This window comes from Pan paniscus, chromosome 4 (assembly GCF_029289425.2).
Source record: "Pan paniscus chromosome 4, NHGRI_mPanPan1-v2.0_pri, whole genome shotgun sequence".
NCBI lineage: Eukaryota > Metazoa > Chordata > Mammalia > Primates > Hominidae > Pan > Pan paniscus.
The window spans coordinates 128,375,696-128,402,991 of NC_073253.2; the positions used below are offsets into that span (position 1 = coordinate 128,375,696).

The following is a 27,296-nucleotide window of genomic DNA, read 5'->3' on the forward strand; positions in this document are numbered from 1 at the left end:
GCTTTATCTTGAAGCTTTGTTCATTATTGTTACTTATTTAAAAAAAATTTTTTTTTTTTTGAGACTATCACTGTGTCGCCTAGGCTGGAGTGCAGTGGCACGATGTAGGTTTACTGCAACCTCTGCCTCCTGGGTTCAAGCAATTCTCATGCTTCAGTCTCCCTAGTAGCTGGGATTACAGGCATGGACCATCATGCCCAGCTAATTTTTTGTGTTTTTAGTAGAGATGGGGTTTCACCATTTTGGTCACGCTGGTCTTGAACTCCTAACCTCAAGTGATTTGCCCGCCTCAGCCTCCCAAAATGCTGGGACTACAGGTGTGAGCCACTGCACCTAGCCCATCTTTTATTATTTAATTCAACCAGTATTTATTGTGCCAGGTCCTGTTCTAGGTGCTGGAGCTATGGCAGTGAACAATCAGACAAATGCATGTCCTCATATTAGATTGAATCCTAATTGTGGAGATGGATAATAAACAGTAAACACATTAAAATACACATAGTATGTCAGATAGTAAAATAGTTTCTACCAGCAGCCTCTTTATGGAGGGACAGTGTGGGTCATGGTGAGCTACACTGATTTGTCTTTGCAAAGGAACTTGTCTTAAGATTTGTTGTTTTATACTGTGGTCCTTCATCTCCAAGTATCGTGTTTGGTTGAAAGCTAAAATAGGCTATGCGTGGTGGCTCATGCCTGTAATCCCAGCACTTTGGGAGGCCGAGGCAGGAGGATTGCTTGAAGCCAGTTTTGAGACCAGCATCGGCAACAAAGCAAGAACCCTGTCTCTGCAAGAAAAAAATAAATTAGCTAGGTATGGTGACATGTGCTTTTGCTGCCCGCTACTTGGGAGGCTGAGGCAGGAGGATTGCTTAAACCCAGGAGGTTAAGTCTCCAGTGAGCTGTGATCATGCCACGGCACTCCAGAGAGAGAGAATGACAGAGAGAGAGACCCTGCCTCCAAACTAATAATAATAATAAAAAAAGAAGCTAAAAGTGACCTTCAAGGTATTACTTCGAAAACTAGCTTTTTTTTTTTCTTCAATCCCCTCTTGAGATAATGTTGCATTGATAATGGGAAGCATTGTTCATTTTAGCTTTTAGGACTAGGACATGAAGAAAGAAATATAATAAGTCTAGGCCCCTTTGTTGTTTTCTTGCAGGTGACATATATGGAGGAAGAGCGAAATTTTACCACTGAGCAGGTGACTGCCATGCTTTTGTCCAAACTGAAGGAGACAGCCGAAAGTGTTCTTAAGAAGCCTGTAGTTGACTGTGTTGTTTCGGTGAGTTTGATCCCTATACATTATTGGGAATTTGCATGAAGAAGCAGAGAGAAGAAAGCTGCTAATTTCAAGTAAAGTTGTTTTTTTGTCTCAGGTTGTAATGGTTATTTAAAATGTTTGTCAGGCCGGGTGCGGTGGCTCACGCCTGTAATCCCAGCACTTTGAGAGGCCAAGGTGGGTGGATCACCTGAGGTCAGGAGTTCAAGACCAGCCTGGCCAACATGGTGAAACCCCGTCTCTACTAAAAATACAAAAATTAGTTGGGCGTGGTGATGGGCACCTGTAATCCCAGCTACTCGGGAGGCTGAGGCAGGAGAATCACTTCAACCCGGGAGGCTGAGGTTGCGGTGAGCCGAGATCATGCCATTGCACTTCGGCCTGGGTGACAAGAGCAAAACTCTGTTTCAAAGAAAAAAAAAATTTATGAAACTAGTCTTCATTTTCTTACTCTCTTCTGCTGCTTAGCTTTTGCTCAGGCCTCCTTTGTTATTCTGCCTATTTAAATCTCTTCTGTTTTTCAAGGTGCATTCATCTCAGCCTGCCCACTTCTTCCTGTGTTTTTTTCATCGCCTAGCATAGCACAGGGTAGCCACTCGTTTGTTGAATTAGTTGGATACCCCTAATTGTAAATGGCACTTGTTCTGTATTTGTATTTGCTGTTGGTATCTAGCGTTAAAGACAAAGGCAAGGACTGGGCATGGTGGTTTAATCCCAGCACTGTGGGAGGCCAGGGCAGGAAGATTGTTTGAGACCAGCCTGGGCAACACAATGAGATCCCTGTCTTTACCAAAAAAAAAAAAAAAAAAAAAATTAGCTGGGCATGGTGGCACACACCTGTAGTCCCAGCTACTTGGGAGGCTCATTCGAGCCCAGGAGTTTGAGGCTGCAGTGAGCTGTGATCACACCACTGCACTCTAGCCTGGACAACAGACTGAGACCCTGTCTCAAAAAACTTATCCAAAAAACAAAGACATGGCAGCAGTTGACTTTATCTTTTGCATATCCCTGTTAAGATGGAAGCCTGACTACTGTAGTTTTGTGCTTTAGTTTGGTGGAATCCTTAGGGACTGTTGAAATATATGTGGTTACATTGGCTTTGCCACCGAATCTCCTCATTCTGTAATTGTTACCTGACACTTTAGTTTCATGGCCTCTTTTGTCTTAATGTTGGTGCATTGATTGGCAAAGCAAGGACTGTTAGGTGGCTTTTTCACCCCAGAGTCTGTTGCCTGGCGGATTCCTTGGTCCTTGGTTATTGTAAAGTAGAATTGACATTTGTCAGAAAGAATTAGATTATAGTTGTGTACACCATTCTGGGGACGGGCTTTATTCTTTATAGAAGAATGAAAATTCTGTGTTCCTTTAAAAAGCTCAGATTCAGTGACCTTGATTCCCCAGTGGCTGATACACCAGATCCTGTATTTCTTAGATGTTTCCTACCTTTCCTCAGCTCTTCCATTGGTCTCCCAGATTTGTTTCCATTCCTCCATCTAGTGCCCCTAGCTTTGATCCTGCATAACACTCTGTGTGGGAGTAAAATTTATGTAAAATATTGGAATGCCTAAGTGTCTTCCAGTTTTGGGTATCAAGTTAAAAGGTGATAGTGTTGAGTCATGTTTGGGTGGGGCCTCAAGATCACACTGGAGTTTTGGTAATTTGCTTAGGAGGGTTCACGGGCCCTAGCATATAGCTATTCTCATGCTAAGATTTATTGTAGTGAAGGGATACAAAGCAAAATCAACAAAGGGAAAAGGCACATGAGGCAGAGTCTGGAGGAAACCAGGCACAAGCTTCCCAGAGTCAGCCTGTGCTTAACTCCAGCAACAGGTTGTAACAATACGGGTGAAATGTCCTCTACCACAGGAGTTCTGCCTAGCCTGGTCCAGGGTTTTTTTTGTTTTTTGTTTTTTTTTTTTTTTGGAGACTGAGTTTCGCTCTTGTTTCCCAGCTGGGAGTGCAGTAGCATGATCTTGGCTCACTGCAGCTTCCACCTCCCAGGTTCAAGCCTCAGCCTTTAGAGTAGCTGGGATTACAGGCATGTGCCACCACACCCAGCTAGTGGGTTTTTTTTTTTTTTTTTTGTATTTTTTGTAGAGATGGGGTTTCACCATGTTGGCCGGGCTGGTCTCAAACTCCTGACATCAGGTGATCCACCCACCACGGCCCCCCAAAGTGCTGGGATTACAGGCGTGAGCCACCACGCCTGGCTAGTCCATGGTTTTCATCAGGGGTCAGTCACATTGGTACCCTATACCTAGCATGAACCAAAATTCCAACTCCCAGAAGGAAAGCCTGTAGTCAGCACAAGCTGCATGTTTATATAAACAGTTTAGGTACAGTGAACCACTCTTAATCATTTAGGGAAATTTTTTCTATTGATTTAGTGAACTGTTTGCAAATCAAGGTCCTAGATGCCAGGCAAGGACCAACATGCAAGCAGGCGTTTTCTAAGGATAGCAGTTTCTGGCCTTTATATTAACTCTTCTCTGCAGTCACTACTTTAGCTGTTGGTATTTTGGTCTGCCATGTAATGAGTATATGTAAGGTAATGGTACGGCTATTTGTTTATCCTAACACTGCTTACTAAATATTCTAACTTTTCCTTACTAGTTTGAAATATTTTCTTGATCATATACAGAATAAGTTGCTGTAGGTATTTGATGGTGTTCCTGGATTTTACTAACTAAAATTAGAATCTATAATACAGTAAGCATTCTTTTTTTTTTTTTTGTAGGTTCCTTGTTTCTATACTGATGCAGAAAGACGATCAGTGATGGATGCAACACAGATTGCTGGTCTTAATTGCTTGCGATTAATGAATGAAACCACTGCAGGTAAGGAGGACCGTTGATTATTTTTTTGACTTGGTTAATCTTGAAGATTGTGAAATTTTAAAACCCTGGGGTTTCTTGCTCTTTATTTTGCTTTCAGCACTGCTGCTCTTGCTTACCACTGGGGTCATGGTGTTTTTGGATACTGTGTCACTTGTGAAGAATTAATCTGACCAGTGCTTTTTGTGTACCTTCATAGCATGCATTTTGGTATTTAAACACATGCTTGTTGGGGAAGGAGAACACTTAGCGTGTGGAGCAGTGCTTTGGGTTAAAGACTGGTCTTCTCTTAGACTTGTGGACTGGTAGAGTCAGAGGAATGGGACATTAAGCAGCATCTCATGGACAGAACATGTGGGGATGTTAACATAGCATAGGGGTAGAAAAGATCCAGGAAAATATATTTGGAAAATGGGGGAAATGGCTTGGAGAAAATTATGCCAAAGTCTATTGGCAACTGTAAGGAAGTCTAAGTGAATATCAGTATTTAACTCTTGGAAGATAATCTTTTTCTTGAATAAATTATACAGTGCTTATAAAGAATTTGATTTCTAAAACATAACACATGTAGTTGCATTCGTTATATATAAAACCTCTTTTTTCCTGCTTAAATGAATTTTATTTACTTAGATGTTATTTTTAATTTTTGTGTTTTTTCTTCTGTAGTTGCTCTTGCATATGGAATCTATAAGCAGGATCTTCCTGCCTTAGAAGAGAAACCAAGAAATGTAGTTTTTGTAGACATGGGCCACTCTGCTTATCAAGTTTCTGTATGTGCATTTAATAGAGGAAAACTGAAAGTAAGTATATATTTTTTTTCCAGAAGACTGTGTTAGTAGTATGGTAATTATGAAATTTTGAGAGACAATGATTTTTTCTCATCTACAATATGGGAGAAACAATGCATACCTTACAGGGTTATTCAGAGGATTTTTTTTTCTTTTCTTTCTTTTTTTTCTCTTGAGATAGAGTTTCGCTCTTGTTGCCCAGGCTGGAGTGCAATGGCGCGATCTTGGCTCACCGCAACCTCCACCTCCCAGGTTCAAGCGATTCTCCTGCCTCAGCCTCCCTAGTAGCTGGGATTACGGGCATGTGCCACCACGCCTGGCTAATTTTGTATTTTTAGTAGAGATGGGGTTTATCCATGTTGGTCAGCCTGGTCTCGAACTCCCGACCTGAGGTGATCCACCTGCCTCGGCCTCCCAAAGTGCTGGCGTTACAGGCGTGAGCCACGGCGCCCAGCAGGAGGATTTTTTAACATGTAGTTCCTTGGTGAATTTTACACTGGGGATTGAGAGGGTGGTACAGGTGCTCTGTACTCTTGCTCATGAGGTTTTGAGTGTTCTGGAAAAGGGGTTTCTTTTGGATGCCAAAACAAACTGGACTAGGAATTATAGATTTCTAGAAAGCCTAAAGTTTAAGCAGTTTTGTACACACAGAAGTATAGAAGGCAAGGAGGGGCCAGAGGGTGATCTCTGTCATAGTTGAGTTTGCTGGTTTATGCTAGTTCCACAGTAGGGTATAAAATTCTCTGTCTAGATGATTTTATCTAGAATTTGGTGAGGAACCAAGGATTTCTCAAGTGTTTGCTTTAATTATTTGAATTGTATATTAAAATTGTTGGTGCCAAGGTCTGAATTGACTGCCTTGTACCCATTGGAGATTGGTGGAGAGGGATTACCCCAAACTAAATATTTGGTAATTTTGGAGGCATTTTGAGACTTCATTTGTTATGGTCTTGTTTCTTTGAAAAATAGACGTTTCCACTTTATTTTCTGGTTTTATATTGTTTCTAGGTGGTTTTGTTTTTAAATAAAAATAAAGCGAATCTTTTAGATAATTGGGAAATGAGAGATTTGTGATTTTGCTTTTTGACAGCTATAAATGGTGGACCAAATGTAATTCTCAGTGTTTAAACTTTAATCACTAATAGAATTTCTAAGATCTATGCTATGCTTTCATCTTTTTAAACGGAAGACTCTGGTTATAATTTATCCTGGCTTTGGATCAGAATGATGTGTATTAGTAGCCATCTGCTTCTGTTTTTCTAAATTGTCCTTCTGTGTTATCTGTCACCTGTCAGTTTTGCAATCCTTTTGATTACTTTTAAATTATAAAAATATTCATTACAAAAATCTCCCCAAACTGGAAAACATTTATGTGTAAAGACAAGTCTGGGCAACATGGTAAAACCCTGTCTCTACAAAAGTTAGCTGGGTGTGGCGGTGTGCTTGTAGTCCTAGCTACTCTGGAGGCTGAGGTGGGGGGATTGCTTGAGCCCGGAGTTTGAGAACAGCCTGGGCAACATGGCAAAACCCCGTCTCTACAAAGAAAGTACAAAAATTAGCTGGATGTAGTGATGTGTGCCTGTAGTCCTAGCTACTTGGGATGCTGGGGTGGCAGGATTGCTTGAGCCTGGATGGTCGAGGCTACAGTGAGCTGAGATCGTGCCACTGCACTCCAGCCTGGGCAACAGAGTGAGACCCTGTCTCAAAAAAAAGAAAAAAAAATAAAGAAAAGTTACTTACAATCTTACCATTCTTAACAGCTTGATGTATTTCATTCTAATTTTCTAAGAAAACAGAATTGGAGTCACTATATTTAGCTCTGTGTCCTGTCTTTTTTTAAGTTAACATACTAAGAAAATTTCCCCCATGACGTGTAGCATTCTTTGAAGAGATTGTTTTTACTGGTTTTATTCCTTCATAAGGATGTCATCACTTATTTAGCCTAACTTCTATTACTGAATCTAATTAGATCTAGTTTGCTTCTAATCTGTTAGAGATTTGAAAACGGGTAACCCAGGCTAATTAGACTTCCAGGTTAAATAGAAACACATTGCTGTGAGCTAAGGCTTTAAGGAATCCTTTGGTAGTAAACTGCAGAGAGTTGAGCCTTTGGTATTACTCAGTTTTGTGATAGTGAGTAGACTAGAAGTATGTACATGACATGTTAGTATATTTTACCTTGGACATGTAACTGCTATTGGTTGTCAGACTGGTGTAGTGGGGAGGGCATGGACTTTGGAATTAAGGAGATTTGGCTTTGAATTCCACTTCTACCACTTAGTAGCTTTGTGAACTGCAGTTTATCTCATCTGTCTAGGTCTGTAGCATTATCTGTAAATTGGGGATTATAGTGCCTATTTTTACAGTGTGGGGTAATAAGGATTAAATGATGTATACATTGCTTTGTTTTAACCTTAATGTAACCCTCCCTCTTTTTTTTTTAGATAAACAACTTACCAGGTAAATATATATCATCTGTTTCAAAATCGATTGGTTAATTGTTAGATTAATTCTCATTTTTTCCTTAAGGTTCTGGCCACTGCATTTGACACGACATTGGGAGGTAGAAAATTTGATGAAGTGTTAGTAAATCACTTCTGTGAAGAATTTGGGAAGAAATACAAGCTAGACATTAAGTCCAAAATCCGTGCATTATTACGACTCTCTCAGGAGTGTGAGAAACTCAAGAAATTGATGAGTGCAAATGCTTCAGATCTCCCTTTGAGCATTGAATGTTTTATGAATGATGTTGATGTATCTGGAACTATGAATAGGTAAGTATATTACTATTTCGATGTTAAAGTGAAGAGTGAGTTTTCTCCACATATATTAACCTTTAATTGGCTAATTGTTAAAATCATCATGGGGGTTATATGATAATTTTGGTTCTATTTTAAAAATTAGAAGCCATGCAGGACCCTGCTTTTTATGTAAAGTTGGGTCTGGTTAATAATGTAGACTAATGTTTTTGTTCTGATTAATTGAATATTCTAACATGTTGGTAGTTCTTTACATATGCATTTGTTATACACGAGATTTCAGTTTCCAAAAAATCAGGGCAAAGGGCTGTAATGCAGAATTACATTGAATTTAATTTACCCAGTGATTAAGAAATTGCAATTTTTTTTTGAGATGGAGGTTTTTGCTGTTTTGCCCAGGCTGGAGTAAAGTGGCACAATCTCAACTCACTGCAACCTCCGCCCCCAGGTTCAAGCGATTCTCCTGCCTCAGCCTCCTGAGTAGCTGGGGTTATAGGTGCCTGCCACCACGCCCAGCTAATTTTTGTATTTTTAGTAGGGACGGTGTTTCGCCATGTTGGCCAGGCTGGTCTCAAACTCCTGACCTCAGGTGATCCACCCACCTCAGCCTCCCAAAGTATGAGGATTACAGGTGTGAGCCACCGTGCCTAGCCTGAAATTTTTCTTTTTGAAATATTCGGGTTCACTTGAGGGTGACAGCTCTTTTTGTATAGTGCTGCAAGAATTCTGGGTAATTGACATTTCGGGGTTATCCTCAGAAACACCCAGAGTGTTATTGTTGCCTGGTTCAGTTGCTTGGATGATGGGAGTAAGATGTTCTTTTGGCTGTGAACTCTACTGGTAGAATTCAGGCAAGACTGATGGTGTATTTGGAGACATGGGCCTGAGCTATCCGTAAAAAAATTGAAATGGTGTTTATTGTTGCTTTGTATCCACATTTTTAGTCACCTCTCCCCCTACTTGGAAGAGATGGCTTTCGTTTTTGTTAAGCAGCAGTCTTGTGTGTGTGTATGTGTGTTCCATGAAGTCTGGAGGTAAGCCAATATGTTTAAGAAATTGTTAGTGAAATGTTACGTGTTTGTAAGAGCTAAGTAGATACTTATTAAGTAGTTTAAATTTTTTAAAAACTGAATTTGCCTGCGTGCTGTTGTTTGAAAATAGTTGTGGCCTGGTACGGTGACTCATGCCTGTAATCCTAGCAGTTTGGGAGGCAGAGGCAGGCGGATCACGAGGTCAGGAGATTGAGACCATCCTGGCTAACATGGTGAAACCCCGTCTCTACTAAAAATACAAAAAATTAGCCGGGTGTGGTGGCGGGTGCCTGTAGTCCCAGCTGCTGGGGAGGCTGAGGCAGGAGAATGGTGTGAACCTGGGAGGTGTAGCTTGCAGTGAGCTGAGATCGCACCACTGCACTCCAGCCTGGGCGACAGTGAGACTCCGTCTCAAAAGAAAAAAAAAAAAAAAAAGTTGTACTGTGATGGGGCATGGTGGCTCACTCCTGTAATCCCAGCACTTTGGGAGGCAGGTGGATCACTTGAGGTTAGGAGTTAGAGACCAGCCTAGCCAACGTTGTGAAACTCTTTCTCTACTAAAAATACAAAAACTAGCTGGGTGTGGTGGCAGGCGCCTGTAATCCCAGCTACTCGGGAGGCTGAGGCAGGAGAATCGCTTGAACTTGGGAGACGAAGGTTGCAGTGAGCTGAGATCGTGCCACTGTACCCTAGCTTGGGCAACAAAGTGAGACACTGTCTCCAAAAAAAAAAAAAAAAAGTTGTACTGTATTTACATCATCAGAATACGTAGCTCTTATATGTTCTATATTATAGCCTTCATTTAGTGTGATTATTGTTGTTGTTATTTTTTTGAGACAGGATCTTACTCTGTCACCTAGGCTGGAGTGTAGTGGTGTGATCTTGGCTCACTGCACCCTCTGTTTCCTAGGCTCAAGTGATCCCCCTGCCTCAGTCTCCTGAGTAGCTGGGACTACAGGCACGTGCCACCATGCCTGGCTAATTTTTGTATTTTTTGTAGAGACTGGGTGTCACCATGTTGCCCAGGCTGGTCTTGAACTCCTGGACTCAAGAGATCTGCCTGCCTTAGCCTCCCAAAGTGCTGGGGTTACAGGCACGAGATACTGTGCCTGGCCCCCTTCATTTAGTCTTTAACATTCACCTTTGTTTAAATCGATGAAACCAGATTATTTGACATTATGTTTCTTTTAATTAATGGTTTCTTCACTTAAAAACTTGAGGTGAAATTCAAGTATCATAAAATTAAGCATTTTAAAGTAAACAATTCACTGGAATTTAGTAAATTCACAGGGTTGTGCAATGGCCACCTCTATGTAATGGAAAAACATTTTCATCACCCCAGAATAAAACTTCATACCCAGTAGGTGATTATTTCCTGTTTGCCCTTACCTCTGGTCCCTGGTGATCAACAGCCTGTTTTCTGTTTCTGTGGATTTATCTATTCTGGATATTTCATATAAGTGTAATCATGTAATATGCGTCTGGCTTCTTTCGTTCTGACTTCTCAGTGTAATGTTTTTGAGGTTCATCCACATTCTGTATCAGTACTTAATTTGTTTTTTTGGGCAGATACTATTTTCTTGTATGGATATACCATATTTTATTCATCCATTCGTTTGCTGATGGACATTTGGGTTTCTACTTTTTAGCTATTGTGAATAGTGCTATGGACATTTGTGAACAAGTACTTGTTTTCAGGTCTTTTGCTTATATACCTAGGAGTGGAATTGCTGGCTTATACAGCAATTCTATGTTTAACTTTTTGAGGAATCTCCAAACTATATTTCTCAGTGATTATCCCCACCAGCGCCCTACTGGGTTTCAGTTTCTCCACGTCTTTGTCAACACTTATTTTCAATTTTTTGGATTATTTTGGTAGATTACTAGTAGCTTTGTGTTAATTCATCGTTTTGATGGTTGGAAGTGCATTCTCCTGCAGATTCCTAAGGGATAGCACGTGTGAATAGTGTTCTTTAAGTTCTTGCATGTTGACGACACTTTGCCATGTTTATACTTAAAAGTCACTTCAGCTGTATAGAACATTCTTAGCTTTTCTTTCCTTGTTGAGGATCTTAAATGCAGTAACAATCTATTTTCTTTTGGTGTATAATATTGCTGTCAAAGTGTGACAGCATAGTTTTTAGATATTTGTCACTTGTTCTTTTTGCTTAGATGCCCAAATGTTTTTGATTTTTTTTTTTCTTGAAAGTCCATTTGGGTGTGGTGGCTCACACCTGTAATCCTAGCACTTTGGGACGTCGAGGTGGGCGGATGGCTTGAGCTCAGGAGTTCGAGACCAGCCTGGGCAACATGGCAAAACCTCGTCTCTACTAAAAATACAAAAAAGTAGCTTGATGTGGTGGTGTTTGCTTGTAGTCCCGGCTACTCGGGAGGCGGAGGTGGGAGGATCACCTGAGCTTACTAAGTCGAGGCTGCAGCGAACCATGATCACACCACATTGCACTCCAGCCAGGGTGATGAGAGTGAGACCCTGTCTCAAAAAAAAACAAAAAACAAAAAACAAAACCAATAATTTTACTACACTATGTTTTGATGTTGGTTATTTTGCATCAGTTTTTTTCCAGGTACGCAGTGTGCCTTTTCATTATATAGTTTGACATTACAAATTTAAGTTTAATTAAAATTTCTTAAGTTTTCTTGAATTATATTTTCTAGTATTCTGTTGTAGTGCTGTGGTTTTCTCTTTTGGGAATTCCTACATAATTATGTTGGATTTTCCTTGCCTATCTTACATATATATATATTTTTTTTTAGTTTGCCTTTTTTTTGTATTTGCCATTTTTGGTCCAGTCCTTCATGGCATTTTTCTTGTGTACTGTTTAGTTTTCATTTCTGACATTTATTCTTATACTTCTAGTTCTGTTCTAGGTCTTTCTAATTCTGATTTGTTCTTTCATTTCCTGTATCACTTTTATTGAGATATAATTCACATACCATAAAACCTTACTATTTTAAAGTGTACAATTCCAGGGTTGTGCAACTGTGACCACTATTTAATTCTAGAATGTTTTTATCACCCCAAAAAGAAACCTTGTACCCATTAGCATTTACTCTCCATTTCCCTCCATACCCTAGGCAATTACCAATATGTTTTCTGTCTCTATAGATTTGCCTGTTCTTTTTTTTTTGAGACAGAGTCTCAGTAGGTCACCCAGGCTGGAGTGCAGTGGTATGATCTTGGCTTGCTTCAACCTCCACCTCCCGGGTTTAAATGATTCTCATGCCTCAGCCTCCTCAGTAGCTGGAATTACAGGTGTGGGCCACCACGCCCAGCTAATTTTCGTATTTTTAGTAGAGATGGGGTTTCGCCATGTTGGCCATGCTGGTCTTGAACTGCTGACCTCGAGTCATCCACCCGCCTCTGCCTCTCAAAGTGCAGGGATTATAAGTGTGAGTCCCTCTTTTGTTTTTGTGAAATATTTTTAAAATGTGGCTTAACTTTCTGAGATGTTTTCCCTCCCTCTTCTTTTGTGTTTACTGTGTTGTTCTGCTTAGTTTGGATTTTTTAATCAGTAGTTTTTCTTCAGTGAGTTCTTTTTTCCTTGAAGATAACTTTAGGTAGGGCCCAGTTTGCTGTGGTTCCTGAATACCTTATTTTAGGACCTTTTATACTTGTTTTGGAGGATGCCAAACCCCTGCTGATTTCAGCTGCTGTTTTCAATTTGGCCCTCTGAGTTAGGTTATTCTGGAGTTTTCAGGTCCATTATATACCCTTTTGTTTCCTTCTGTTTATTTTGTACAGAGCTGATACTAAGCAGGAATTGTAGTTGTGGGTGGTTTGTCTCTGCCTATGTGTATTTTGAGGTTTGTGGGCATATTTCATTACCTAGTTTTGTTGCAGGATTGTTTAAGCCCAGGAGATGGAGGCTGCTGTGAACCATGATTGTGCCACTGCGCTCCAGCCTGGGTGACAGAGGGAAAGCCTCTCAAAAACAAAACCAAAAAAATCTGCATCAAATTATCACATCATTCAGCAGTTGTATTTCTAGATACATATTCAAGAGAAACGGAAACACATGTCCACAGAAAAACTCATATGTGAATGTTCATTGCACTACTCATAATAGACAAAAAGTGGAAACAACCCAAATGTTCATCAACTGATGAAGTGGATAAATAAAACATGCTATGTTCATACAATGGGATATTTTTGGTACTTGAAAAAAATGTAATACAGATACATACTAAAACATGGGTGAACCTTCAAAAGTTCACGCTGCTGAAAGAAGTCACAAAAGGCCACATTTTGTATGATTCTATTTATATGAAATGCCCCGAATTGGCAAATCTATAGAGACAGAAAGTAGATTTAGTGGTTGCCTAGGGCTGTGGGAGTTGAGGAAAGTAATAGTTAAGGGTGATGAAAATATTCTTTTTTAGACTGAAAATGTTTTAAAATTGATTATGGCGATGCTTGCACAACTCTGTATATATGAAGTCACTGAATTGTATACTTTAAAAATATTTTTGTACCAAAACCTCATGCCCAAAAGTCAATAATTACATACTTTATTTTTTTTTTAATTTTTAAAATTTATTTCTTTTTGAAACAAGTTCTCACGTTGTCATGCAGTCTGGAGTGCAGTGGTACTATCTCCGCTCACTGCAGCCTCACTCTCTCAGGTTCTAGAGATCCTCCCACCTCAGACCCCCAAGTAGATGGGAGTATAGGTGTTCACCGACATGTCTGGCTAATTTTTGTATTTTTTGTAGAGACAGGATTTTGCCATATTGCTCAGGCTGGTCTCAGATTCCTGAGCTCGGCCACCCTCCTCAGACTCCCAAAGTCCTAGGATTACAGGTGTGAGCCACCTCACCCGGACAGGAATTATATACTTTAAATGGGTGAATTCTATAGCATGTAAATTATATTGCAATAAAACTTTTTAAAAATAAACTATCAAAAAACCTCTACTGTCCAGGCATGGTGGCTCACGCCTGTAATCCCAGCATTTTGGGAGGCTGAGGTGGGTGCATCACCTGAGTTCAGGAGTTTGAGACCAGCTGGCCAATATGGTGAAACCCCATCTCTACTAAAAATACAAAAATTAGCCGGGTGTAGTGGTGGGTGCCTGTAATCCCAACTACTCGGGAGGCTGAGGCAGGAGAATTGCTTGGACCCGGGAGGTGGAGGCTGCAGTGAGCCGAGATACTGCCACTGCACTCCAGCCTGGATGACAGAGCGAGACTCCATCTCAAAAAAAAAAAAAAAAAATTACCCGGGCTTGGTGGCGTGCACCTGTAGTCCCAGCTACTCGGGAGGCTGAGGTGGGAGAATTGCTTGAACCTGGGAGGCGGAGGTAGCAGTGAGCTGAGATCGTGCCACTGCACTCCAGCCTGGGTGACAGAATGAGACTCCATCTCAAAAAAACAAACAAAGAAACCCCTACCGCTGTTGCTATCTTCTTAACAATCTTTTCCTTTGCTTTTCACAATTTTGATTTCAGATAGTTTCAGACATGCAACAAAGTTGGAAGAATTTTACAGTAAATGTCCTCATCCCACCACTTAGAGTCTACTGATAACATTTACTGTACTTGTTTTATTATATACTTGTTCATATATCGTATAAAGCCATCAATTTTTAATTTTTTTATTATTATTATTTTTTGAGATGGAGTTTTGCTCTTGTTGCCCAGGCTGGAGTGCAATGGCATGATTTCAGCTCACCTTAACCTCTGCCTCCCAGGTTCAAGTGATTCTCCTGCCTCAGCTTCCCAAGTAGCTGGGGTTACAGGCATGCACCACCACACCCAGCTAATTTTGTATTTTTTGTAGAGATGTTGTTTCTCCGTGTTGGTCAGGCTGGTCTTGAACTCCCAGCCTCAGGTGATCCGCCCGCCTCAGTCTCCCAAAGTGCTGGGATTACAGGTGTGAGCCACTGCGTGGCCTGGCCTCAATTTTGTTTTTGCATATCTCAAAGTAAATTGCATCTGTATACTTCTTGCAGAAACTTAAATTGCGGACATCTATAAATGTAGACTTCTCCCCAAATACTAAGGTTTGCATATTAACCAGAATTCATTGTTTTTTGGATATATTTTTATATGACATACTCAGGTTTTAAGTGCTCATTTGCTGAGTTTCAACATACACATATATCTTTGTAACTAATGCCATTATTATGAAATAGACCATTATGTTGGAATGTTTCCTCAGGCTTCCATAACCACTGATGTGCTTTTTGTATTTTTCAGTCCCTAGATTAAGTTTGCCAATTCTGTAACTTCTTGTAAGTGGAATCATGTAGTATGTAGTTTTTTGTGTAAGGCATTTTTTAGTCAGCATAAAATTGAGATTCATTTGTTTGTTTCACATGCCATTTGTTGTTCTTCTGTATTGCTAACTACTGTGCCATTGTAGGTTTGTTGTTATTGATGGACAGTGACTCTTCAGCTTTCTTTTCTATTAGAAGTAAAACATTTTAAACTTCTAACATGTAAGATCTCTGGTTGCTACACATCTCACCAGTATTGAGGTTAGCAGTCCTTAAGTTTTGCATGCTCTGGTGGGTGCATTCTATACTTTACTATTCTTTTTTTTTTGAGACGGAGTTTCACTCTTTTTGTCCAGGTTGGAGTGCAGTGTCCTGATCTCGGCTCACTGCAACCTCTGCCTTCCAGGTTCAAGCGATTCTCCTGCCTCAGCCTCCCAAATAGCTGGGATTACAGGCATGCACCACCACGCCTGGCTAATTTTGTATTTTTTGGTAGAGACGGGCTTTCTCCATGTTGGTCAGGCTGGTCTCAAACTCCCGACTTGAGGTGATCCACCCGCCTCGGCCTCCCGAAGTGCTGAGTTTACAGGCATGAGCCACCGCACCCAGCCTACTATTCTTTTTTATTGAGATGTAATTTAATAAAGTTACCCCCTTTTCTCTTTTTTTTGGAGAAAGGATACCTATTGCCCAGGCTGGAGTGCAATGGGTTGATCATGGCTCACTGTAGCTTCGACCTCCCAGGCCCAGGTGATCCTCCTGCCTCAGCTTCCTGGGTAGCTGAGACTACAGGTGTGCGCCACCATGCCTGGCTAATTTCTTGTATGTTTTGTAGAGATGGGGTTTTGCTGTGTTGTCCAGGCTGGTCTTGAACTCCTGGGCTCAAGCCTTAGCTTCATGATGTGTTGGGACTACAGGCGTGAGCCACTGCACCCAACTAGAAGTCACCCTTTTAACGTGTATAATTCAGTGATTTAAAAAAAAAATTTTTTTTTTTTAGTATGTTTGTAGAGCTCAGCAGCCATCATCACAACTAAATTTTAGAACGTTTTCATTACTTCTTAAACCCTAAATGAGTGAGTAATCAGGCTGTGAAAAGACATTGAGGAACCTTAAATGCATATTGCCAAGTGAAAGAAGCCAATTTGAAAAATCTGCATACTGTAGGATTCCAACTATATGACATTTTGGAAAAGGCAAAACTATGCAGACGACCGGGTGCGATGGCTCATGCCTGTAATCTCAGCACTTTGGGAGGCTGAGGGAGGTGAATCACTTGAGGTCAGGAGTTCAAGACCAGCCTGACCAACATGGTGAAATCCCATCTCTACTAAAAAACAAAACAAAACAAAACAAAAAACAAAATTAGCCGGGCGTAGGTGGTGCATGCCTGTAATCCCAGCTTCTCAGGAGGCTGAGGCAGGAGAATTGCTTGAACCCGGAAGGTGGAGGTTGCAGTGAGCTGGGATTGCGCCACTGCACTCTAGCCTGGGCAACAAGATTGAAACTCTGTCTGAAAAAAAGCCCTGCCGCCCCCCCCCCCCCAAAAAAAACTATGCAGACAATAAAACAGTCAGTTACCTGGAGTTTGGAGCAGGGAGGGATGAATAGTTGGAGCACAGGGAAGGATGAATAGTTGGAGCACAGTGAAATTATTCTGTATGTTACTGAAGTGGTGAATACTTATACATTGTTAAAACTCATAAAACACTAATAGGAACTATCATTTATCAGCATTGACTCATTAATTGTAACAAATGTACCATACTAATGCAAGATGTTAATAGAGGAACTGGGCTGGGAGTGAGGAGGGGATGTATGGGGATTCTTGTTATGTTCATTTCTCTGTAGACCTAAAACATCTAAAAATGTGTATTAATATAAAAGAAAGAGACATGGTTGTGCATGCCTGTAGACCCAGCTACTTGGGAGGCTAAGGTGGGAAAATCACCTGAGCCTGGGAACTCACTGCTGAGGTTGCAGTGAGAGTGAGCCAAGATCGTGCCACTGCACTCCAGTCTGGGCAATAGAGTTAGACCCTGTCTCAAAAACAAAACAAACAAAAAACAAACTCTGTACTCATTAGGTGTCCTTCCCATCTCTTCTTCTTCCCTTTTGTCATTTGTTGCCACTCGTCTCCTTTCTCTGGATATACCTATTCTGAATATTTCACATAAATTTTTGTTCTTGTTTGACTTTAACCCAGCATAATGTTTTCATGTGTTGTGATATGTATTAGTTCCTCTTATTGTATTCATTCATTTGTATTGCTTTATACAGTTGATAGGCATCTGGGTTGTTTCAGCTGCTTGTGAACGTTGATATACCAGTTTTGTGTGTGAACATGTGTTTTCTGTTCTTTTGGCTATATACCTAGAATGGAATTGATGAATCATATGCTAACTCTCTAACATCTTGAGGAACTGCCAAACACTTTTCCCAAGTGGCTGCACCATTTTCATTTTCTATTACCTGGGAATGTATGAAGGATCCACTCTCTCCACATTTTGTCAGCACTTGTTGTTACCTGTTTTTTATTATAGCCATCCATTCCACATAAAAGTGGCATGTGATTTACTGTGTTTTTTGTTTTGTTTTGTTTTTTATAGAGGCAAATTTCTGGAGATGTGCAATGATCTCTTAGCTAGAGTGGAGCCACCACTTCGTAGTGTTTTGGAACAAACCAGTAAGTATTTTTGTGATTGAATTTGTTTGCGTATCTCAGACTCTTTGGAAATTGTTATTTATTATCTTACTTTTGCAAGCACTGATAGAAATTTTTATTGTATGAACTAATTCAGTGGTATATATTAAACTTTTTTTCAATCTGTATCTTCCCCCTGCCCAAAGTAATCTTTTGAAATGTCTAGGGAAATCTAATAAAAATTTCTCCAAGAAACTGAATTCAGACTGAAAGTTGGATATAAGCCTCACAATTATTTAATGGTGGTAAAAATTGTCTTTTGCGATGCTGATATGGTAGTCTTATAAGCTTTTCTGTCAGTGAATTCTTCCCTAGCTGGATGAGAGCTACAGCAAAGTGGGAAGGTAGGATAACCACATACTTATTTAACAAGATGCTTTAATTTTGTCTCAGGCTAAAAGGTGACTGTTTGATTTAGGAATATATACTAATTTTCCTAAAATCTTTCTTTGACAAACCATTTACCTGGACTTCACTGTTGTGTTGATTGCTATTTCAGAGTGTTGGGATATACTGTCAGCTTGGCACAGGCTTTCCTCTTTAGTGATGATGGCAAATGGGCTTATTTCCACACTGGGAAAGCCCATTTCTTTAAATAGCCCTTCTCAAGAAGTTATCAATGGTTGTTAGATAAAATGTGACCAGGAAATCAGGTGATATTAAGAAGTATTTTATGAGCAATAGCAGATCCTTTGATACACACCTTCTTTCTGATACGAAGAAACTGTACCTGTAGTTTATTTTTTATTTTATTTTTTGAGATGGGAGTCTTGCTCTGTCACCCAGGCTGGAGTGCAGTGGTTCAATCTCAGCTCACTGCAATCTCCACCTCCTGGGTTAAAGCAATTCTCCTGCCTCAGCCTCCTGAGTAGCTGGGATTACAGGCATGCGCCACCACTTCTGGCTAATTTTTGTATGTTTAGTGGAGACGGGGTTTTACCATGTTGGTCAGGCTGGTTTTGAACTCCTGACCTCAGGTGATCCGCCCACTTCGGCCTCCTAAAGTACTGGGATTACAAGCATGAGCCACCATGCCTGGCCTCTACCTGTGTTTTAATGTGGACTATGTTTATGCCTTGGATTAGAACACTGTAGTAGCTGGATGTGATTCTTCTTTTTTTTCCTTTAATGTCAGGTCAGAGTAACTCAGTGGTTTGAGGCCCTCTTATTTTCCTGATGGCTAGCGTATTTGAATGTTTGGTCTGTTGATGTTTTAACACTTGTTTGTGTGAGACTGTGTGAGAAATTCAGGACCTGTACACTGCAGTACATTTGAGGATTCCTGGCCCTCACCTCCTAAATCCCACTAGCTACCCTTCCCCCATTATTTTGAGAATTAAAACACCTACTTGTTTCCAGATGCCACATGCCTCTGTGAGTGTGGGCATGAGTATATGTGTGTTGTGGAGGTGGGTGAGGGAGTTGGAGGACTTTTGTTACACATCTGAGTTATTTCATCATGGTAAGATGTTATTGTTCTTTCATTTCATTAAAAAAATCTGTCTAATTCTTTAAAAATAGAGTTAAAGAAAGAAGATATTTATGCAGTGGAGATAGTTGGTGGTGCTACACGAATCCCTGCGGTAAAAGAGAAGATCAGCAAATTTTTCGGTAAAGAACTTAGTACAACATTAAATGCTGATGAAGCTGTCACTCGAGGCTGTGCATTGCAGGTGAATATTCTTTCTTTTTTAGGTAACCATTTATAAATCATTGTAACAAGATGGCAGTGGTTTATGTATCTAATAACCTGGGGTTAGCTCAGGGTGATTTCAGGGTGTTGAGATTCCAAAACCTTTGTTTTAAAATAGAGGTGATGTTCCTAAAAGTAATTGTACTCTATAGCACATAAGATGAATTAATTGACTAGAAACATAGGTAACTCTGAGCCTGAAGTATGACTGGAAGTTTGGCCTGTTATGTATGTCTATATGAAATAGTGTACATCAATTAAATAAGGGTTGGGGTTAATAGAAAAATAAGGAATAGCTAGATTATATAGGTAATTGACATGATAGAAGTTTGTAAAACTGTTCAGACACCATTAAATTACTAATATAAATATTTTTAAAAGACCATTGATTTTCTGAAGTAATTTGTATGTTTAGTGATATTATCAGTTTATATTGTCTATACTTGTTAAACAGAATTTTTGAAAATTATTATTCTAGTGTGCCATCTTATCGCCTGCTTTCAAAGTCAGAGAATTTTCTATCACTGATGTAGTACCATATCCAATATCTCTGAGATGGAATTCTCCAGCTGAAGAAGGGTCAAGGTATCATGTTTATTAATCATTTACATATCTAAAGTTAATTGACTATTAGGTCTGAGTAATATGTTGCTTTTCATTTCAGTTTACATAAATCTGTAACATTTTATCATAGTGCATGAAGGAAGTGGTCATTTATTTTAGTCAGAATAAATTTGTGTCCTTAATTAGTTTCTCACACTTGATTCTGCTGAAATCATCGGTGCCTTTTATGTGCAGATTGACGTATATTCCTTTTTTACTGACTTTATATATAAAGATTCTTGGGAACTCTTACAATCTGGAAATAATACCAATTGAAAAGAGAGAGAAACTAACACTATACAATAATTACAAACCTAGAACACATGGGTAAAAGTGTTAGGAATATCCTGAATTTGTGTTTTTGTCTTTTTCCTCCATTCAGTGACTGTGAAGTCTTTTCCAAAAATCATGCTGCTCCTTTCTCTAAAGTTCTTACATTTTATAGAAAGGAACCTTTCACTCTTGAGGCCTACTACAGCTCTCCTCAGGATTTGCCCTATCCAGATCCTGCTATAGGTAAGTAAAGAGTTGGGAATTAAAAAAGAAAAAAAAAAAAAGCACAGTGGCTCACAACTGTAATCCCAACACTTTGGAAGGCTAAGGTGGGAGGATCACTTGAGCTGAGGAGTTCGAGATCAGCCTGGGCAACATAGTGGGACCCCGTCTTCATTTAAACAACAACAACAAAAAGCTTATCTACTTGGAGAGTTGGCATAGTAGAAAGAACAAGTATGGTATTCTGAAATTTAGAGGCTTTAGATTGCAAAAGAAAACCTCTTCCAGTCTCGTTAGCAGGTTTAGAACCAGCCAAATGGCTGTTATTTAATTGGATCTCCCATTGTATCGGCAGTTTTTCTTGGTTAGCGCACATTGTAATTATAACTTATGTATAAGGTGGTGCTATATACTATAAGGAGTTAACGAAATTCAGTTTGGACCCTAACATACAGTTATAAGATGTATATAGAAAATAGCCAGGTGCGGTGGCTCACGCCTGTAATCCCAGCACTTTGGGAGGCCAAGGCGGGCAGGTCAGGAGATCGAGACCATCCTAGCTAACATGGTGAAACCCCGTCTCTACTAAAAAAATACAAAAAAAAATTAGCCAGGCGTGGTAGCAGGCGCCTGTAATCCCAGCTACTTGGGAGGCTGAGGCAGGAGACTGGCGTGAACCCGGTAGGCAGAGCTTGCAGTGAGCTGAGATCACGCCACTGCACTCCAGCCTAGGCGACAGAGCGAGACTCTGTCTCAAAAAAAAAAAAAGGATGTATATAGAAAATCATTAGGAGATGGTGATACAATATCAAAACATACTAGGTTTCAGAACCGTGTTATCTAGAGTAGTTATAGACTCTGGGAAACTCTTATCTGGAAATAATACTAGTTGAGAAGAGATAGAAACTAGTTATACTATGAAGATCTAGAATATATGGGTAAAGAAATTAGGAGTATCCTGAATGGCATTTAGAAGCTGTGGAAAGTTAACCTATTCTTTTTTCCCCATCTGTAAATCTGTAAAACCAGGAATAACAATGATAATTCATACTTTGCAGAGTTCTGGGAATGAAGAAAATGTAAATAAAAACCTTGTACAGTCACTGGACCTAGAAATGGCAATTTACTGATAAACGACAAGCAGAGTGGAATCATTTTTTTTTTTCTGTTTTGTTTTTTGAGTAGAGAATGTGACAAATCTGTTTTAGGAATTAATCTGAAAGTAGCATATAAAGATAAATGGAAATAAGAAATTGGAAGAGAGGAAAGAATCGGGAGATATTTGAGTTCTTAATTGGGGCAGGATAAGATAATAAGAGACTGTGAAAGAAGAAAGAGAAATCTGATGATTTAATAAGATTCTAAAAGGACCGATTTTGCTTATTTTAAGCATCATGTTACTGAGCTATCATTGAAAGTAGACATAATCTAGCAATGTAGGCATATATTCTTGCTTGAATTCATCCTCTTAGGTTATGTGTTCTTTTGTCTCTCGTATGTCCCTAGCTCAGTTTTCAGTTCAGAAAGTCACTCCTCAGTCTGATGGCTCCAGTTCAAAAGTGAAAGTCAAAGTTCGAGTAAATGTCCATGGCATTTTCAGTGTGTCCAGTGCATCTTTAGTGGAGGTTCACAAGTCTGAGGAAAATGAGGAGCCAATGGAAACAGATCAGAATGCAAAGGAGGAAGAGGTAATCTAGACATTGTATACCACTTGTGATGGCCCAGAGGTGACTTGTCTAGAAATTGTAGCAAGCAGACTTGGTGGCAAGGCCGGAGCATTGTGACAGAGCTGCTGAGTGAGAGTGGGTTTGTATGTTTGCCCTTCCCCCAATATAAGTGAACCAGCAGTAGATTTTAATGCAGAATTTGTATAGAAGTGGAACACAAGTTGATTTCTTCTTTCAGATCATACACTTCTCAACTTGAGTTATTCTTGATTCTGGTTGTTGAAGAGTGCTCTGAGTCTCAGTTAATTATTTTCAAAAGTAGAATTGATTGTACACTCATTTGTTGGAATTATGCACTGGGTCTTGTCTTCATTGTGCATCAGAATCAAAGCTTTACAAAACTACAAATTACCTATGATTCCAGCACTTTGGGAGGCTGAGGCAGGAAGATTGCTTGAGCCCAGAAGTTTGAGGCCAGCCTGGGCAACAAAGTGAGACCCTCATCTCTACAAAAAGTTAACAACAACAACAACAACAAAACTAGCCAGGTGTGGTGGCACACACCTGTGGTCCCACCTGCATGGGAGGCTGAGGCAGGAGGATTGCGTGAGCCTAGGAGGTCAAGGCTGCAGTGAGTCCTGTTTGCGCCACTGCACTCTAGCCTATGTGTCAGAGTGTGACCCTGCCTCAAGGAAAACAAAACTACAAATGCTTGGGTTTCATCCCCACAGATTTTACTGAAGTTGGTCTGAGCTGAGACCCAGGTAGCAGTAGTTTTAAAAGCCTCTCAGGTCATTCTAATATGTTGCAGGCATTGAGAAGCCACTGGTTCAGGCTCTCCACAAACCTTCTTTCATTGTTATTTTTAGGCTTTGTAATTTTAACGTGTTCGCCTCCCCGAGCACATGCAGTGGTCATACTTTTGAGGATGAAAAGAGGCTGACTTAGGAACTATTTGAAAAAGTTGGAACTTTTGAGAGAAAATACCTTTGAGGAAGCCTGGAGAAGCTTATGCTGTCTTCAGGTTGTATTTTGTAGATTGTATTAAATGATGCCACATTGTGAACTGTGAGTACTTAATGGTGTACAAAGCAGTTCCACAGTTATTCTTGTGTATGTAAGGGTAGGGCATGGCGAGTGTTATCCTCATTGTACAGATGTATTAACTAAGATCCAGAGCGGAAAACTTCTGTGTCCTAGGTAATGTGGCCTACCTGGAATTTTAGCATAGGCCTTCTGATTGCTGGTAATTCAGCAGGAATTACATAACTATGTGGCTTTGTCAATGTGTGATGAAGGTTGTTTAGTCTTCCTAATTGCAGGATTTAATTTGACCTGTTTTTCAGAAGATGCAAGTGGACCAGGAGGAACCACATGTTGAAGAGCAACAGCAGCAGACACCAGCAGAAAATAAGGCAGAGTCTGAAGAAATGGAGGTATGCGTTGGGTGGTTTTTTTTTTTTTTTTTTTTTTTTTTTTTTTTTTTGAGACAGAGTTTCACTCTGTTGCCCAGGCTGGAGTGCAGTGACATGATCTCGGCTCGCTGCATCCTCCACCTCCTGGGTTCAAGTGATTCTCCTACCTCAGCCTGCTGAGTAGCTGGGATTACAGACGCCCACCACCACGGCAGCTATTTTTTTTTTTTTTTTTGTATTTTTTTAGTAGAGTTAGGGTTTCACTATGTTGGCTAGGCAGGTCTCGAACTTCTGACCTCAGGTGATCCACCTGCCTTGTCCTCCCAAAGTGCTAGTATTAGAGGCATGAGCCACCACGCCCGGCTGAGTTGTGTTTTAGAGTATGCACTGCAGTCTTTTTAAAGTACATGGTTTTGGCTGAGGGGCAGTGTCTTGAAAGATAGTTATACTAGAAACTCTTAATTTATTTGAACAATTTTTTTAGCAAGATTTTGTAGTGATTTGTAATGTGCTATTTGCAAGATGGCCTTTAAACTCTCTCCTGGTTGATACATGGGAAGAAAGCACACAGGAATCCTAGTTTTACTAGGCTAGTGATTTATTTATGCTAGTTTCTGAATGGCTTATACTAAGTCTTTCTACCCATAATTTAATTCATTACTGATAAACTAATGAAACTGAAAAAATTTTCAAAATCATCAATGATCCATGCCTTTTACTTTTTAATCTTTTTATTTTTTTGGGATGGACTCTAGCTCTGTCGCCCGGGCTGGAGTACAGTGGCATGATCTTGGCTCACTGCAGCCCCCGCCTTCCAGGTTCAAGCGATTCTTATGCCTCAGCCTCCTGGGTAGCTGGGACTACAGGCGTGCACCATCATGCCCGGATAATTTTTGTATTTTTAGTAGGGACAGGGTTTCTCCATGTTGGCCAGGCTGGTGTTGAACTCCTGACCTCAAGTGATCCTCCCACTTCAGCACCCTGGGATTACAGGCATGAGCCACTGCGCCTAGCCAAAATAATAACTTTTAATAAAAAGGCATGGGGCCTGGTTCGGTGGTTCATGCTTGTAATCCCAGCACTTTGAGAGGCCGAGGTGGGTGGATCACTTGGGTTCAGGAGTGAGACCAGCCTGGCCAACATGGTGAAACCCCGTCTCTACTAAAAATACAAAATTTATCCCAGTGGGGTGGTACACGCCGGTAGCCCCAGCCACCCAGGAGGCTGAGGCATGAGAATTGTTTGAACCTGGGAGGGAGATGGAGGTTATGTGAGCTGAGATTGTGCCACTGCACTCCAATTTGGGCGACAGAGCAAGACTCCATCTTAAAAAGTTATTTTAAATAATGGAATAATGGATTTAAATATATTTTGTGATTAATGTAAATAATGTATTTATTTCAAAAAGAGTAGTAACATTTTTGAATCCTTTACAACCTATTCTTTAATTTTGAGTTGTCATGTTTAAATTTTTTTATCATTGAAAATATCTTTTATTTATAAAATTACAATGTATAATCTCACCATCTTAGGAGTTTCTAATTTTAAAAAGTTTCTAATTTTTACAAATTTCTAATTTAAAAGTGACATTTAAAAAAGTTGGACAGAACCTTAAAGTGGCTTAAGTCTGTTATATATTTTCATGTCAATTAACAAAATTTAATTGCTTTTCTTTAGCTGTGCAAGTAATATTAAAAAAGAAAATGGACAGGAAATGGTGCTTACAGATTCTTTAGTTGGGTCAGGCCTTTTTCAAGATGGAAGACCCTTTATGTTGTTGGGTGGGATGGGGGCAGCAGTGGCAGAGACAAGGACTTGTTCTCCTATATGTTTGTGGAAGGTGGGTGAAGAGAAGGGAGAAGTGACGGCTGCTTCCCCAATGCCTTTGAGCTGTGGGAGGGGGTTTTAGAGGTATTAGTTATCTAGGCTTCCTTGGGATGGCTCAGAAACTAAAGTGCCTTTTGCATAGCATTGCTTCTAAAGGCAAATGAAATAGAAATGATAGATAAATTTCAGCAGCCGACTTAAGTTAGTTATAGGAGGTGGGAAATGACATTAAGATTTTGCTTTATCATAGAACAAATTGAATTCCAGATGAATTCTAAAGTTGAAAGTTGAAAAAGCTTGAAGTGAATATTTTTCTAATCTGTGGATGAGGAAGGGCTTTCAGAGTATGAAGCAACATAAGTAATCTCAAAGGAAAAGATGGATAGATTTGACAGTCAAAACTTATATATAGACAAATAATACAGTTAGAAAAAACTAGAAGAGTCGCTGTGGCTCACACCTGTAATCCAGCACTTTGGGAGGCTGAGGCAGCGGATCACGTAAGGTCAGGAGTTCGAGACCAGCCTAGCCAACATGGTGAAACCCCATCTCTACTAAAAATACAAAAATTAGCCGGGCAGGCGCCTGTAATCCCAGCTACTCAGGAGGCTGAGGCAGGAGAATCTCTTGAACCTGAGAGGCAGAGGTTGCAGTGAGCTCAGATTGTGCCATTGCACTCCAGCCTGGGCTACAGAGCGAGACTCCATCTCAAAAAAACAAACAAAAAAACTAGAAGAGTCAGTTGTTTGTGGGGGAAAGAAACACTGCAATCCTAAGAGAAGAGTGGATAAAATATTACTAGGCAGTTTGAGGAAATAGTTACATATGGCTTGTAAGTGTCTGAAAAAGGTTAAAAGAAACTCATACTGAATAACAGTGAGATGATGTTAAATGAATTCTCATTTGTGGACAGGGTGCAGTGGAATGAGTTTTTTCCTTGTGAGAATGTAAATAGTTACAGACATTATAGAAATCAAATTACCAATATGTTACTACTGATCCATAGATATTTCATACCCTCCTCCTAACTTCATTTGAATGTCTATATGTTTAAATAAAGGTAGAAAAATTTTTAATAGTAATTATATATTGATATGGGATTGTAGGAGATATGTATTTTATAAAATTTACCATCTTAACTGCTTTTAAGTGTACCATTCAGTAGTGTTAAGTAGATAGACATTGTGGTGTAACCAATCTTCAGAACTTCATCTTGAAAAACTGAAACTCCATACCCATTAAATAACTATTATTCCCCTCCCCCATCCCCTGACAGCCACTATTCTGCTTCCATTTTTATGAATTTGACTGCTCTAGATACCTCATTGTATTTACTTATTTTTTATTTTCTAGATGTTATGGTAGTCCTAAGTTACTTAGATCATCATCAAAAGAGAACGAAGTAAAAAAAGCAAAAACAGTTTTCCAACATGACTCATTTTGAAGTTTAAGGTAGTCTGTATATGTGTTTGTTCTTAATGATTTCTATTGTTTTAGACCTCTCAAGCTGGATCCAAGGATAAAAAGATGGACCAACCACCCCAAGCCAAGAAGGCAAAAGTGAAGACCAGTACTGTGGACCTGCCAATCGAGAATCAGCTATTATGGCAGATAGACAGAGAGATGCTCAACTTGTACATTGAAAATGAGGTTGTTATTTAAAGTCTATTGGAACAATGAGCTAACAAATTAATGTTACCGTAGTATTCAGACTCTGTGTCTAGTGACTTTTTGCATTTTTGATTGTTTGGACTTAGAGAAAATAAATTAGACTTTTGTGTGGTATTGTAAGGGCAAGTTGAAGCAATAGATCCCATGTTATGTCAATTCTTTTATGGTGGTACTAAGATGTCTGTATTGCTAGAAGCTCTGTTATGAAAATTTTGACATATAATGTCTTTGGTGTAGGGGAGGTATTGTTCATTTTTGAATACGTGGGTATATTTGTTCACTAGAGATTGG

General features: G+C 39.8%; 1 protein-coding gene across 1 annotated transcript in view; it reads left to right on the forward strand.

The window, feature by feature from the left end:
* Positions 1-27,296, forward strand: part of HSPA4 (heat shock protein family A (Hsp70) member 4) — a 52,663-nt gene that overhangs the window by 17,494 nt on the left and 7,873 nt on the right. Inside the window, exons 4-14 of the mRNA XM_003829287.6 lie at positions 1,161-1,283; positions 4,018-4,117; positions 4,781-4,914; positions 7,432-7,676; positions 17,540-17,616; positions 19,156-19,307; positions 19,806-19,912; positions 20,313-20,446; positions 21,932-22,113; positions 23,439-23,528; positions 26,832-26,984. Coding sequence (XP_003829335.3) covers positions 1,161-1,283; positions 4,018-4,117; positions 4,781-4,914; positions 7,432-7,676; positions 17,540-17,616; positions 19,156-19,307; positions 19,806-19,912; positions 20,313-20,446; positions 21,932-22,113; positions 23,439-23,528; positions 26,832-26,984 — 1,497 coding nt within the window. The remainder of the gene's footprint in view (positions 1-1,160; positions 1,284-4,017; positions 4,118-4,780; positions 4,915-7,431; positions 7,677-17,539; positions 17,617-19,155; positions 19,308-19,805; positions 19,913-20,312; positions 20,447-21,931; positions 22,114-23,438; positions 23,529-26,831; positions 26,985-27,296) is intronic.